We start from the raw sequence: 13,116 nt of genomic DNA on the forward strand, positions 1-13,116 counted from the left end.
AAAGAAATGGAAATAACCTAGGTATTCACCAAGGAGGAGTGGATCCATAAAATATGAAGATTTATATGCTGTACTATTCCTCAATAGTTACAAGGAGCAAACCATGAGAATATAATCAATATGATGATTTCAAAAACAGTGCAGAGTGATAAATGCAAGTTAGATTTAAAAAGTAAGATAAAACTAGTAGATGACTTCTCACTTGAAGAGTGAGTACAGTAGGATGGGAAAGAATATGGGTGCTTCTATGTGTCTCACTGATACCTGCAAGTCTGATGGAACAGAAACTGGGGTGAGATTTCAGGTAAAGAGGTGTGTAAGGTCCCTGTAGGAACATCTCTTCTCACCAACTATGACAATGATTTGGTAAAACAGAAGAATTGCTAAACTTTGCCATCTGTTTTCATCTGGCTAGGAACAAATGGAGTATTTACGTGAAAGCTACTTAAATAACTCTCTAAAAGTGGTGCCATTGTAAACAAAAAGCCCATTAAAAACATTATAAATACACTATAAATTGATTATAAATTTCAAAATCTTAATATTCTGTCATATTAACTCAATTTCTCTTCACTGCTACAATGAGGTTGGCAAGATTTATGAGGAATGTTTTTAGTTAATAGTGAACTCTGACATCAGCTTAGTCAGGACTAGCCTGATTCACATTCTATCCAGCTGAGCAACTCTTCTTCCAAGTTGAGCCTCTGACAACTCTCCATAATAAGAATGGCTGAAGATCTGCAGCAAGCAGCCTCAACTCAAGCTCAGCATTGATTCCATTGTGATAATAGAAGCAAATCCTAATTCCTCATATGAAAGCCAATGCCTTCTGGAATTGTCCTCTACTGAGCATCTGTAAATATTGTTAAGATTTAATTTGGTATACTTAACAGAGCTTTCTAATACTCAATTCTGTCCTATTGAGGAGAAGTGTATTGGGAGAGAAAATAGCATTTAATTCCCCAATAAGGAGTGATTTGGGTTAGGGGAACTATTAGCAAATAATTAATTTTTTCCATGTAACTTTTTATTTTGATATCATTTCAAACTAAGAAAAATGTTGCAAGAAATAGCATAATGAAATCCACATATTCTTTCTTCAGGTTCACCAATTATTGTCACCCATCTGCTTTGTCATTTTTTCTCTTTTTTTCCCCCCGAACTGCTTGAGATTAAGTTGCAAGCATCAAACCTATTACCGCTAAACATGTCAATGTATATTTCCTAACAAGGACAATGTCTCACATGATTACAATACAGTGATCAAAGTTAGGAAATTTAACATTGATTGAATTAAAATCCACGTCCATTTTCAAATTTTTCAAATTCACCGTAAAGAGCTTTTTTAGGGCAATTGACTGTCATAATAAATTTCAATTGACTGGCTGGGTGCGGTGGCTCACACATGTAATCCCAGCACTTTGGGAGGCCGAGGTAGGTGGATCACGAGGTCAGGAGATCGAGACCATCCTGGCTAACATGGTGAAACCCCATCTCTACTAAAAAATACAAAAAAATAAACTGGGCATGGTGGCGGGCACCTGTAGTCCCAGCTACAGGCCGAGGAAGGAGAATGGCGTTAAACCGGGAGGCGGAGCTTGCAGTGAGCCGAGATCGCGCAGCTGCACTCCAGCCTGGGCGACAGAGCGAGATTCCATCTCAAAATATAAATAAATAAATAAATAAATAAATAAATAAATATATTTATTTCAATTGCCTGCCATAACAAGATTCTTTATGGTTAATTCCCTCTATGCATCCACCTCCTGCCCCCACTCCAATCCAGGATTCAATTCAGGACCCCATATTACATATGATTGTTATATCTCTTTGGTTTCCTTTAATTCACAACACTTTCTCAGATTTTCTTTGTCTTTCACTAAACAAATAATGTGAGTGCATTGTCCCCACCTTTATGGACTGTAGCTTTAGTAGATAAGGAGAAAAATGGACTTTTGAGCTGGACACCAAGTCAGGTGCATTACCGGTGGCTTCTCTTCCCATCAGGTCTCTGTGACCACCCTCATTAACTTAAAGGAATTGAAGTCCTTCCGAACTCTGCGAGCACTGAGGCCTCTTCGTGCGCTGTCCCAGTTTGAAGGAATGAAGGTACATTCTGCAGAGGGGTGGGTGGAAGTTCAGTTAACAGGGAAAGGTGGAAAGACCAACAGTTCTTTCTGGGCTGAGATTTCCTTAAATTGCCAAGCTTTCCCTGGGTTATTTCCCAGCCTGCCCACTGCTTAGAATTTGAGAGGTAGGGAAAAGCCTAAGATAGTACTTTCTACCCTAAAAGCTTCTGTGACAGCCAAGATGAGTTCTAGCTTCCCTTCAGAATCCTGGGGTAGGTGTCCATAAGTCTCTAACACTGTCATCACAGGGCACTTCTCAAGGTATCCTTAGTGGCAACAGAGAGGACCCATTATGTAGGTAGCTGAGAGCAGGGCTTGTCATGGGGGTGGGGCGCATGTATGTGGAGATTAAGGACAGAGTTCCAAGAGATCCAGCCCTGCACATCAGGCCCATCCTGAGAATCGAAGAGCCTGGTGCATCCTACCAGTCTGTTACGGTTTTCTCTGGTTTTGTTTCCATAAGGTGGTGGTCAATGCTCTCATAGGTGCCATACCTGCCATTCTGAATGTTTTGCTTGTCTGCCTCATTTTCTGGCTCATATTTTGTATTCTGGGAGTACACTTCTTTTCTGGAAAATTTGGGAAATGCATTAATGGAACAGAGTCAGTTATAAATTATACCATCATTGCAAATAAAAGTCAATGTGAAAGTGGCAATTTCTCTTGGATCAACCAGAAAGTCAACTTTGACAATGTGGGAAATGCTTACCTCGCTCTGCTGCAAGTGGTGAGTACAATCAGTATGTTTTTCACTCTGAGGAGAAAAAACTTCAAATAATCATGAATTGTTTCTCAGCTAAAAAATGCAGTGACTCCATTGTGATAATAGAAGCAAATCCTGATTCCTCATATGAAAGCCAATGTCTACTGGAATTGTCCTCTACTGAGCATCTGCAACTTCATTGACTGCTGAGCCTCAGCTTCCTAGTGATGCCCCTTTAAGGATCTGTACATCTCACCTTGTCCTGTATGGCACCTTTGCTGGCTCTCCACATCTCCAGGCAGAGAGGAGTGGAGCCTCGGGTGTAGGTCATGACACTTTGAACAGTTCCCTGTTTAAACCACAGTTGCCAGGTCTTGAACAGGCAGTGCAAATAAATATGGCATCAGAAAAGAACCCTTAGCCAGTCTCTTTTCAGCTGTTGGGCCACAGCTTCAGCTTCTCTGGTAACTTTTAAGGTGGAAATTTCTTGTTTTTAAACTTTGTATCTTGTACAAATGAAGAAGAAGAAAAAAAATCCAAGACACACATCCTTGAGTTCTCTTCTACTGTTCTTTTATTTGAGCATCCTGTCCTAGAAAGTTGGGGTATCATCTTATATATTCAGCCCACTGGACCTCACCTGCTTTTCCATGCCATGTATCTGTTGATGGCAAGTCTACATTTGTATTATTCATGTTTTTCTGCTTTTGTTGCAGGCAACATTTAAGGGCTGGATGGATATTATATATGCAGCTGTTGATTCCAGAGAGGTGAGTCAGTGTTCTACCATGTTCTGGAGTGTTAGAGTCAAGTCAGAGATACCATGGCTACATGGACAGTCCAGAACTTATGGCATCATAGTTCCAGCAGCCAGGGTTCTCTGCCTTGTTTTCTTTGGAACAAAACACCATGAGATACCACTGCCTGATACAAAGGGTTCTTACGCATCCTCTAGTGAGTATCTGATACCCACCCAGTATTTTCTAAAATCCAATCCTCTTTCTCCATGGTGGCCAAGGAAAAACCACTCATATAGGAGATGGAGCCAAAAGTGGCTGAATCACAGGATGCCTTGACTTTCCTCTTACCTCTTCTCCAAATGGTTGTATAAGCAGAAACCAAATTTCAAAGAGTATCTGTCTTAGACTGTGGAAAACCTTAAGACTGCACTAAATTTGCAAGGGAGACCCTTCCATGGCTCCAGACTCCCTAGTGATGGCCAACTGGAATTTTAGTTAAAGAAAAAGATAATCACGGACTCCCAAAGTTGGAAGTGTACTCAGTAATCTAGCCTAGCTTCTATTTTCCAGCTTGGAAATTTGAGGGATAAAAAGAAAGAGTTTCCCAAAGCCATAGAGTGAGCAGATGGTTAGCTCAAGAATGGAGTCAATGGCAGAAATTACTGTTTTCTATTGCAGCACATGTGTGTGTTTTGACCTGTTTGGGAGTCAGCAGAGTTGATGCCTAACACCGTATTCAGTACCTGTGAGCTGGTACAGACTGAGTATCCCTTATCTGAAATGCTTGGGACCAGAAGGGTTTCAGATTTTGAATTTTGTAAGATTTGGGAATATTTGCATAATACTTACAGTTGAGCATCCCTGATCTGAAAATCCAAAATGCCACAGTGAACATTTCCTTTAAGCATGACCTTTGCATGTTATGTCAGCACTCAAAAAGTTTCAGATTCTGGAACACTTGAGACTTTGAATTTTCAGATTAAGGATGTTCAACCTGTAGTAGCAGTAGAGGTGGTTTGAGTAGTGTTATAGCAGCACCAAGAGATGAGAATGAATCTTTATGGTGATTCCAGTTGTCATTATAAATTCACAGATTGGCATTATAAAGTTAATATACAGATGATGCATAGCAACAAATCTGAGTTTGCTTACTTCTGTGGGTGTGTTAATAAAATCAACTTTCTGGAAAGGCGGAGCTAACAGTAGATACTTAACTGTTTATAACAATTATAGTTTACATTGTAATGTTTATATATATTTATATGTAATTACAAATTAATTACATATAATTTTTATATGTAATTATAAAATTATGTTGTGTATATAATTATAAAATGTACTTTTATAATTTCATAATTTTAAAATGTAATTTTATAATTATATACACAACATAATTTTATAATTACAATTTATAGCAAAGGAAATATTTTAAAAATACTAATGTACTCATTTGTCTTTTTGAGTACATGACCTTCACTCTAGTTTGGCTTTGACATCCATCTGCGTGGAGGTGGAGATGGGGAGTGGGGAGGAAAGGTTTTGCAGATGTATAGCAGACAAGGTGTGTGGCTTGCAAATGCTCTCAGAGTGAGTGACAGGTGGGTGGAAGTGTGTGGAGGGGTGCCTGTTTTGGTGCCAGTCCTGATATGTACCGGTTGTTGTATGCTGGCTTCTAGCCTGATGACTCTTGTCTATGTAGTCACCCAGCACCTTGCTGGCCTCAAATATTGAAGTTGTGATTGTTGAAACTGCGGGCATTCTCCCCATCATTTCCTCCTGGCCTTAAATACTGGTTCTCTGCCATATCCTCCACAGGGTCCTTGGCAGTCTACTCCCATCCCTTGCTACAGGCCCAACATGACAAGCCCATAGCTATGAACTCCGTGTCCAAGCCACATGAGAACTGAGAGGTTCAAGAGACTTCTCTTTGTTCAATTATGTTACTCTAATCTCTTAAGTCAGCCTGCCTGCCTAATGTATCTCAGGCCTTCCTACTAGTAATTCCTTCCAGAAAAATGCAGAAGTAAAGTGAGAATACCCTCTCTGCCTTCCATTTCCCTCAATTAACTGGATCCCAACCCCTCTTTCCAGACCCAAAGAGGGATAATCAGGACACATATCTTGTAGCTCTGATTTTCTGTCTCTGTTTATTTTTCCTACATTTCCTATGGACAAATTGAGTAAGCTTTGATCATTTCATATTCTTGTCTAAACCTGCCTCCAGTAAAACTCTCCACCTTCAAACCCTTGATCTAACAAAGAGGGACATGAAGGAGTGTAGACATTCCTATATCTCAAAGCAATAACCTAACTTGCAAGACTATTAGCCTACTTGGCAATTTTATTTTAAATGTCCAATGCTGAATATTCTTTCCATTACATTGTTTCTGTACTAATGTCTACCTTTTGTTCAAATAAATGGATGCCTCAAGCAAACCTGGACTAAGGTCAGGTAGTCTTCGTAGCAAAAGAGAGAGATAATATTTTCAAATAATTAACTTCATTACACTAGTCTACATTGTGAGTGTTGAGTAACAAATACCGTAAATACATTCAACATTAGTCAGAGCTATCAGCACTTACGTCTTTGATGTGATAGAAGGGAAAAAAGTGAAATTCTTTTGCCACCTGCCTAAAAGTGCTTGAAGCCAATAACAATGCGAAGGACTTGAATGAAAGGGATCTCAGATGATTTGGGCGGTACCTCGAACTAGGAGAGCTTGGTTGAAGTCAATTTGTATCCATTTTAGAGCTTGATCATTCATTCATTCATTTAGGTATTTATTCCATGTGTGTCAAAAATCTACATATCAGAAGGTATGCTAGGCACAAGGAAGTTAAGAGTGAAAGGACATAACCACATATTAAATAAAGCAGTGGGCTCTATATGGGGGACATAGTAGTTCGACAACATTTAGTAGTTTAGTCACCTCTGCCCAAGGTGAATGTGCCCCTCCTCTGGTGGCCTCACTTCCAGTCAGGTCCCCTCCAATTACATATCCATATGGACATTCCATATGGATGACTTTTTAAAAACACAAATGTGATCATACCACTCCTCTCCCTTACAATCCCTCAATGATTCTCCTTTGCTTAGAATAAAAAGCCCAATTTTCCACCACCCCAGGTCCCCACCACGTGCCACCACTCAAGCTGAGCTGGGAAAACTGAGAGACAGGCTCCCAACAGGGTCCATGGCTGTTAGGAAGAGGCTATGTAGTCAATGCTGCTGTAAGAAACACCGTGGTCTTCTAGATAAGGCAGTTCGATGCTTATATTTTTCTCCAGTAATTGTTTTTTTCTCTTATTAAAAAAATTTCTAACAGAAAGAACAGCAGCCAGAGTTTGAGAGCAATTCACTCGGTTACATTTACTTCGTAGTTTTTATCGTCTTTGGCTCATTCTTCACTCTGAATCTCTTCATTGGTGTTATTATTGACAACTTCAACCAACAGCAGAAAAAGATAAGTATCCAAATGCATTAAAACATAATTCTGGCCTGGAATATTATACAAAGTAGCCTTTATGATCTGCACAATAACAAGGAGGGAGCCTCCCATGTCTGCCTGGAGATGATCCTCAAAGATGAGGCTGAAAGAAGACTGAAAACATCTGGGTTTAATTAAGTCATTGCTTTTATTCTCTTTTACCTTCTTAATCAATGGACATTGTTACTATTGAGATGAAACCCATTAATAATTGAACCCTAATAGAACAACCACCACCAGGATTAGTATTTATTAAATATGACAGGAGGGTCATATTTTAATAATCTTTCAAATGCACTTTATTACCACAATAAAAATAATATACTCTCCTTTTTCGGCCAATGTATCCTGGCCCCCAGCCCCCAAGCCTCAGCAGGTCTATCCACCCTACTTGGAAAGAAGATGATTGGGGAAGAGGCAGGGCTAGGGAGGTTTCCTTCTCCATACACTATAATAAACACATATTTATTTTGCTGATTCTAAAATCCACAGGAGCTTTATAGTGAATGTGAAAATTAAGGAAGATAAAAAGAAATTTTAAATCACCCTAAAGTGGCCACCAAATGGTAACCACTTTAGACAATGCCTCTTATGATTTTGGTATAATCCATTTCAGTCACTTTGTATTACTTTTACACAGTTAGAATTACCTTATAATTTTAATTTTGTAGTTTTGACCTCATTAGTTATAAGCTTATGTCGTAAAAGTATCTTTGCCATAAGAATTCTCAGGGCCGCTGGCAGGGCGTGGTGGCTCATAACTGTAATCCCAGTACTTTGGGAGGCCGAGGCGCAGAGATCACTTGAGGTCAGGAGTTCGAGACCAGCCTGGCCAACATGGTAAAACCCAGTCTCTACAAAAAATACAAAAAAATTAGCCAGCTGTGGTGGTACAGGCCTGTAATCCCAGCTACCCGGGAGGCTGAGGTAGAAGAATTGCTTGAACCCGGGAGACGGAGGCTGCAGTAAGCCGAGATCACTCCACTGCACTCCAGCCTGGGCAACAGAGCGAGACTCCATCTCAAAAAAAAAAAAAAAAAGAAAAGAAAAGAATTCTCAGGGCTGAATTACATTGCATATTATGGATAGATCATAATTTATCCTGATCATTCCCCTCTTTGGACATTTATAGGTTGTTTTTAAATTTCATGCTCTTCTAAAACAATTATGACCAGTTTTAAAATTCTGTGAATCTCTGATTATTTCTTCAGCATAAATTCCTAGAATTAGAATATTAAAAGCATTGAAGACATATTGTCAAAATACCTTCCAGAAATGCTGTGCTAGGCACCCTTATTCTGCAGAATATGTAAATGCATGGTTATGAGATCTCGTCATTCTAATTGTTATACTTTTATTATCTTTTTCAGACTGATGGGGAAAAGTGTTTTCTCATTGTTTTATATTTATTTGATCATTAGTGAGGTTACACACTTTTTCACAGGTTGATGGCCACAAGTATTTCTCCTTTAAGAGCTTTTTCTTTATATCATTTGTCTATTTTTAAGGCTGAGATCGCCATCTTTTTTGTATGCATTTTTATGTAGTAAGTCCAATTTATGATGTGCTTCTTATATTTTTGTAACAACATATTTAACTTATAGACATTAGTATTTTTTGGAGTCAAACTCCCAATCTTGTTTCTGGCTTTTTAAAAAAATTGTACTTATGAACTAAAGGCATTTCTCAATCCCCAAATCAAGTAACTAAATATTCTCCTTTGGTTTTCCTAATTGTTTTATGGCTTTCTTTTATTTTTCCTTTGGACTCTCATAATTCATCCAAAATGTATCTTGATACCAACTAGCCTTCTTAGCATCTGCTGGGAAAGTTGTTCCCTGTTGTTATACAACTGTATCGCTTCTGCTACTCAGGAGTGTGTGATGTAGCATCCTCTCTGTAATATGCATCTTGATTGCAATCAATACCTGCAATTTGGATGTCAGCCTTGGTGATTTTAGATTTAAGCTTACATTAGAAATCATTGTTTTGATCAATCCACTATGTCCTTTTGTTTTGTCTTGTTTCACTTATTACAGAAAATCTCAAACATGCACAAGAGTGTACTAGAACTAACCTAAAATACCCATCACCCAGCACAACATTTATTGACTTAAGAATGTGCTTGTTCTAAGCCATATATGCCCTTACTCAACTCTGCCACCAGATTTTTTTTATGGAGCAAACCACAGACATCACATCATTTGATTCATAAATATTTTAGAACATATCTCTTTTTAAACATAACCACAATTCCATTAGCACGCCAAAAAATTTAATGTGAATTCTTTAAATTCATCAAATACCCAGTCTATTTTCAAATTGGTCTGAGCCTTTAATTTAAAAGAAAAATGTTTGTTTATTAATTCTGTGTTTCATTTATTTGTTTCTGTTGAAGCTTTTTGTTTGTTTGTTTTCAAATCAGGATTCGAATACATGAGGTCTTTCCATTTGACAACTTTCTTGTTCTCTGAAATGCCAACATGTTCCAAATTTAGGTTGTACCCTTCCTGCCCTAGATCTGTAATCAGCCATTTCTCTAAAAACTGTTTGTTTCTTTGTGGGAAATGGTTTCGAAGACCACAATCTGGAATGCTCATTGTCATTGTTTCTAAGCCTTTCGAGTGGACAGAATTGTTTAAATTCAGGACTACAAGAAAATATATAAGTGGAATACTTATATATTGCATACTGATAATTCAAATTCAGGATACAAAGTTTTCACTTAACATCTGCATCTCCTCTTTTCCACACTGAGAAACCTTGTTCTCAAAGGCAAAGACGATAGAATTTAAAATTTCCACAATTACTCATTTTCTTTATCTGACAACACACACACACTACAGTCTCAGAATAGTGGTATTAATACTATTATGACATATATGATTACTAAAAGACTAATTTCTTCCCAGCATCCCAGAACAACTTGATTAAATTTTAGGTTGACTTCTAGGGCTACATATTTTTTATCTGTGCTGGTGGAGTAAAGTCAAACCCCAAACCCTCATCAAGTAAGCCTGGAGTCATAAATAATCAGGGAAGACTGGCTTTTTACTCATAGTCTGGATTGAGAAAATTTTGTGATTGTCTTCCATTGCCAACAGACAGATTCTGGTTTTTTTTCTTTACCCTTCTGTTGGCCGCCTTTGGATAGTCCCATATTCTTGCAAGGACATTGTGCCTCCCCTCCCTTTGCATAGGCCTTATTTCCCATTACCCCCTTACATTTACTAAAAACTGAGATTCTAGTTTACAGAGATTAGTAAATGTTCTAAGACCAGCCATGGCTTTGGGCTAATTTACTTGTCTATCTTTTTGATCTCTCAATTCAGACCCCCAATTTTTTTCTTACTTTTATGCAAATTCAGCTATACATTTTTTAAATTATACTTTAAGTTCTAGGGTACATGTGCACAACGTGCAGTTTTGTTACATATGTATACTTGTGCCATGTTGGTGTGTCGCACCCATCAACTCATCAGCACCCATCAACTCGTCATTTACATCAGGTATAACTCTCAATGCAATCCCTCCCTCCTCCCCCCTCCCCATAATAGGCCCCGGTGTGTGATGTTCCCCTTCCAGAGTCCAAGTGATATCATCGATCAATTCCCACCTATGAGTGAGAACATGGATCTCATTGATCAATTCCCACCTATGAGTGAGAAATGTATAGCTGGAACAGATCAGCTATACATTTTAAAAGAATTCTGTTCTAGTTTATCTAGCCTTTCTAGATATTTTGCCCTCAAATTTCCAGATGTGAGAATCCTAGCTCATTTTTCTATTCTTTCTTGCTCAGTAGTGAAAATAGTTAGAACTTTTCTTTCCCTGAGAGTGGCTCTGAACAGATTTTATGCAGCTTTGTTAGTAGTGTTATGTGTATTCATTATTTAAGAGAAATCCAGTTGCCCTTTATGAGATTTTTGTCTAAATTTTAGTACTAATTTCTATTTTTGTTGCATCGTGGTTTGATTTATGCAAGCTGAAATATATCAAATTTTTGTAAAGATTCTGTGTATATTTGCAAAGATTTATAACCTTTCTGTTCTAAAAAATGAAAAATAACTGATAAAGGAAACCTTATTTCTCCTGTATACCTTAACTTAAATCTTGTTTCTTTGCAGCATTTCCCTATAGTCCAGTCTCTTAAGCTTACTATTAGAATTTTAGGAACTGTTAATAGAAATGTAACTTTAAAATTGTGTCAAAAAATTCAGAACTAGATTTCAAAAAAAAAAAAAAAAGGGTTAAAGGTAATTAGCTATTATCTTTTCCATATACTTAGGTGGCCAAGACATTTTTATGACGGAAGAACAGAAGAAATACTATAATGCAATGAAAAAATTAGGATCCAAAAAACCTCAAAAACCTATTCCACGGCCTCTGGTGAGAGCAATTGAATTACTGTAAATATGTAGAACCGTTGAGTTATTGTGAGGAACTCACATTTCTGCAGTGCCATCCTTCTTTATTTTGAAAATTTGCAGACATTAAGGACTCAACAGAAGTCAAGACATATTCAAACACTTAGGAAAATTAGATACTCAGATTCAAAAGTAAGAGCCTGGACAACAACTTAAATTTATTTTTTAGTGAGCCAGGCAATATGTGCTTAAGTAAATACTTATTGCAACCATATGAACTTAGTGGTCTGTTTGAACTTAGTTTTGACCAGTTTTATTTTATTTTATTTCAGTAGTTTTTGGGGAACAGGTGGTTTTTTTGTTCCATGCGTTAAGTTCTTCAGTGGTGATTTCTGAGATTTTGGTGCACATGTCACCCGAACAGTGCACACTGTACCCAGTGTGTAGTCTTGTATTCCTCACCCTCTTCTCACCCATCTCCTTGATTCCCCAAAGTCCATTATATCATTCTCATGCCTTTATGTCCTCACAGCTTAGGTCCCACTTATAAGTTAGAAAATACAATACTTGATTTTCAATTCCTGAGTTACTTCACTTAGAATAATGGTCTCCAATTCCATCCAGGTTTCTGCAAATGCCATTATTTCATTCCTTTTTATGGCTGACTAGTATTCCATGGTGTAGATATACCACATTTTCTCTATTTATTCTTTGGTTGGCAGGCATTTAGCTTGGTTTCACATTTTTGCCATTGAGAATTGTGAAGCTACAAACGTGGTGTGTGTAAGTGTCTTTTTCATATAATAACTTATTTTCCTTTGGGTAAGTACATAGTAGTGAGATTGCTTAATCGAATAGTAGTTCTCCTTTTGGATCTTTAAGGAATTTCCATACTGGTTTTTATGATGGTTATACTAGTCTACATTGCCACCAACAGTGTAAAAGTGTTTCCTTTTCACCACATACATGCCAACATCTATTATTTTTTTTTTTATTTTTAAATTATGATCATTCTTGCAGGAGTAAGGTGGCATCCCATTGTGGTTTTAATTTGCATTTGCCTAAGAATTAGTGATGTTGAGCATTTTTTTTCTATGTTTTCCTGGCCATTTGTAAATCTTTTTTTGAGAATTGTCTGATTACGTCCTTTGCCTACTTTTGGATAGAATTGTTTTTGTCTTGATAATTCGTTTGAGTTCCTTGTAGATCCTGAAAATTAGTCTTTTGTCAGATGCAAAGAGTGTGAATATTTTCTCCCACTTGGTGAGTTTTCTCTTTACTCTGCTGATTATTTCTTTTGCCGTGCAGAAGATTTTTAGTTTAATTAGGTCTCATTTATTTATTTTTGTTTTTGTTGCATTTGCATTTGGGTTCTCGGTCATGAATTATTTGCCTAAGCCAATATCTGGAAGAGTTTTCTTGATGTTATATTCTAGAATTTGTATGGTTTCAGGTCTTAGAGTTAAGTCTGATCCATCTTGAGTTAGTTTTTGTACCAGGTGAGAGATGAGGATCTAGCTTAATTCTTCTAATGTGAATTGCCAATTATCCCAACACAATTTGTGGAATAGGGTGCCCTTTCCCCAATTTATGTTTGTTTGCTTTGCCAAAGATCAATTGGCTGTAACTATTTGGCTTTTTTGGGGGGTTCTCTATTCTGTTCCACTGGTCTACATGCTTGTTTTTATA

At 37.5% G+C, this 13,116-nt stretch overlaps 1 protein-coding gene across 3 annotated transcripts in view; it reads left to right on the forward strand.

Moving 5' to 3' along the window:
* Window positions 1-13,116, forward strand: part of SCN11A (sodium voltage-gated channel alpha subunit 11) — a 217,171-nt gene that overhangs the window by 184,967 nt on the left and 19,088 nt on the right. For 2 of the 3 annotated variants that reach the window (XM_025376599.1, XM_025376600.1), the window contains 5 exons: window positions 2,008-2,109; window positions 2,593-2,856; window positions 3,549-3,602; window positions 6,899-7,036; window positions 11,345-11,449. In XM_025376599.1, coding sequence (XP_025232384.1) covers window positions 2,008-2,109; window positions 2,593-2,856; window positions 3,549-3,602; window positions 6,899-7,036; window positions 11,345-11,449 — 663 coding nt within the window. Of the gene's footprint in view, window positions 1-2,007; window positions 2,110-2,592; window positions 2,857-3,548; window positions 3,603-6,898; window positions 7,041-11,344; window positions 11,450-13,116 lie in introns of all 3 variants that reach the window. The other variant, XM_025376598.1, reaches the window with a different exon arrangement.

Source organism: Theropithecus gelada, chromosome 2 (genome assembly GCF_003255815.1).
Source record: "Theropithecus gelada isolate Dixy chromosome 2, Tgel_1.0, whole genome shotgun sequence".
In the NCBI taxonomy this organism is placed as follows: domain Eukaryota; kingdom Metazoa; phylum Chordata; class Mammalia; order Primates; family Cercopithecidae; genus Theropithecus; species Theropithecus gelada.